At 37.0% G+C, this 1964-nt stretch overlaps 1 protein-coding gene across 1 annotated transcript; it reads right to left on the reverse strand.

Annotated features, from left to right (window-relative positions):
- Positions 1 to 346: 346 nt before the first annotated feature.
- LOC126626601 (probable inactive 2-oxoglutarate-dependent dioxygenase AOP2) lies at positions 347 to 1846 on the reverse strand. The gene is made up of 3 exons (XM_050295973.1): positions 1425 to 1846; positions 1009 to 1330; positions 347 to 824 (listed from the first exon to the last, which is right to left on the reverse strand). The coding sequence occupies exons 1-3, from the start codon at positions 1784 to 1786 to the stop codon at positions 579 to 581; spliced, it is 930 nt and encodes a 309-aa protein (XP_050151930.1). The 5' UTR covers positions 1787 to 1846; the 3' UTR covers positions 347 to 578.
- Positions 1847 to 1964: the final 118 nt, after the last annotated feature.

The raw sequence follows: 1964 nt of genomic DNA on the forward strand, positions 1-1964 counted from the left end.
GGCACATTGTGCAGCTGATGTAGTATGGATTAGATTGCTGCTCAAAGATCTTCATCAATTTTTGTCAGCACCACCATTGCTACATTGTGATAATCTCTCTACATTAGCCTTATGTTCTAATCTTGTGTTTCATACTCAGATTAAACATTTATTGTGCAAAGAGAAGTATGCAATTGAGCCATGTGGATATAATGAAGCCTAGCAACTTGCTATTGTTGATCACGAACAACCCCTTTGGGGCTACTATAATAATGTGTGCATCATGAATATTTATTGTTTTTTTATTTATCTTTCACTTACGAAAATCAACCCAACACCGAAAGAAGACTTTCAAGAAACTAAAGGATTCTAGAACGGTGGTGGCAGCCAAATAAACCAAATGACGGCTGCCAATTGTTCAAACGGTGCTCCAACTGGACAGTAAATAAGAAACAACGCCATGACATAACCATATCAAACAACAAAAACAGGCTACACAGCCTTATGTTTTGATAGGAAAGAAATACAATGAAACGAGAAGAGGTAAAGAAAGGTAAATAAGGAGAGGAAATTGGATTGTAGCCTTAGACCTAGATAAATCAAACGCCACAATATGCCTTGACGGTATAGTCAGGTCCAAGGCTGGAGGCATTTTTCTTTACATATTGAGTATATTCCCAGTTATTCAATGGCTTATACTGTAGGGGGTGGTCCTCGTCTATAAACTCCTTCGGTGTATGTGTTTCCCCTACCCTGAATGAAAATAGTCCGATTGAGTGTCGTACAACATTCTCGCTCAAGATCACTCGATGTTTACAAGCTCGTATTTTGTCGTTACTCCAAACCTGAGTCAAGCAAAACCACGCAAACATTCCCGCTAAGAAATATATTATTATACATTTTCCAAAACAAAATATTGATAATTTGATTACAAAATATATCATTTCAAATGTTTTGCACCTTTAGAAATTAACAATAGTTATGATAATTTGATTACGTACGTATCACATAATTGTGTTTGCGGCATACCTGAAATCCATCACCTGCTAGAAATATGAAGGACGAAGGCAGAGGATCAATGCATATCCACTCATCGTTCTTTGAATATATTTCCAGACCTTTGACATGATTTTGATAGAGTATGGTGCTAAAGTTTGAGTCTGTATGACCGGGGAGACCCAAATTAGTTCCAGTTTTCTCAGGCTCACTGTATTTGTTAAATCGGCACATGTGAGTAGTCGATTCAAGGTGATCATCAAGGTACTCCTCTACACCATAGTTTTCAAACACCATTCTCGTGACAGCATGATGTAGTTCTTCCATTACTTTTGTATACAAATCAGCAGTCTCACTGCCCAACAAAGAACAAATTAACTGTGTAAATGTACGTAAAAAAAATTTAGCATTTCAATGTTTATGGTAGCATTAAGTTGAGTAAATCATACCGAAATACATTATGTCCATTGGGCCAAAAATGATGTTCGAATATTTGAGTTTGTTCCGGGTCTGTAGCACCAGCAATCCCCAAGCTTTCATAAGCGGCGTTGCCAACTTTTATGTAGCCAGTGGGGTAAGGCTTTTCATAAAAACTTTTCACTTTTTTTTCAGTTGGGAAATCAAACAACTCGGCCAACGTATCGAAGAAGGTACTGCGAAGCTCCAAAGAAATTTTGTCGGGTAATATTGCCACAAAACAGCCAAGCTCGTCGAGTGCATGGCAAATGTCTTCGCGTATTGAGAGCCAAGAACTTGTCCCAGGCTTAAAGCAGTCTTCATTGGAGAAATCTACTATTGCTAGTTTGGCCATTGTTTGAGTATACTATATGTGAAGAGGTTTTGAGGGTTCTAGGTTAAAATGCTAGATGTATGTTCCTAACCAACCAAAGTGACATTTATAGAGAAGCATGCAAGTTATGTATTTTATGATTTCTTTAATAGATTATACTTATTTTTTTAATTTTTTAATACCCTCTTGTTGAATTATT

This window comes from Malus sylvestris, chromosome 6 (assembly GCF_916048215.2).
Source record: "Malus sylvestris chromosome 6, drMalSylv7.2, whole genome shotgun sequence".
Taxonomy (NCBI): domain Eukaryota; kingdom Viridiplantae; phylum Streptophyta; class Magnoliopsida; order Rosales; family Rosaceae; genus Malus; species Malus sylvestris.

What these genes read in the sequence shown, in the direction of transcription:
- LOC126626601 (XM_050295973.1), bottom strand. Translation starts at nt 1,786, where the DNA reads ATGGCCAAACTAGCAATAGTAGATTTCTCCAATGAAGACTGCTTTAAG. An exon ending in AATGGACATAATGTATTTCG is followed by an intron (nt 1,331 to 1,424) that starts GTATGATTTACT and finishes TTTGTTGGGCAG; the next exon opens with TGAGACTGCTGATTTGTATA. An exon ending in TAGCAGGTGATGGATTTCAG is followed by an intron (nt 825 to 1,008) that starts GTATGCCGCAAA and finishes TGCTTGACTCAG; the next exon opens with GTTTGGAGTAACGACAAAAT.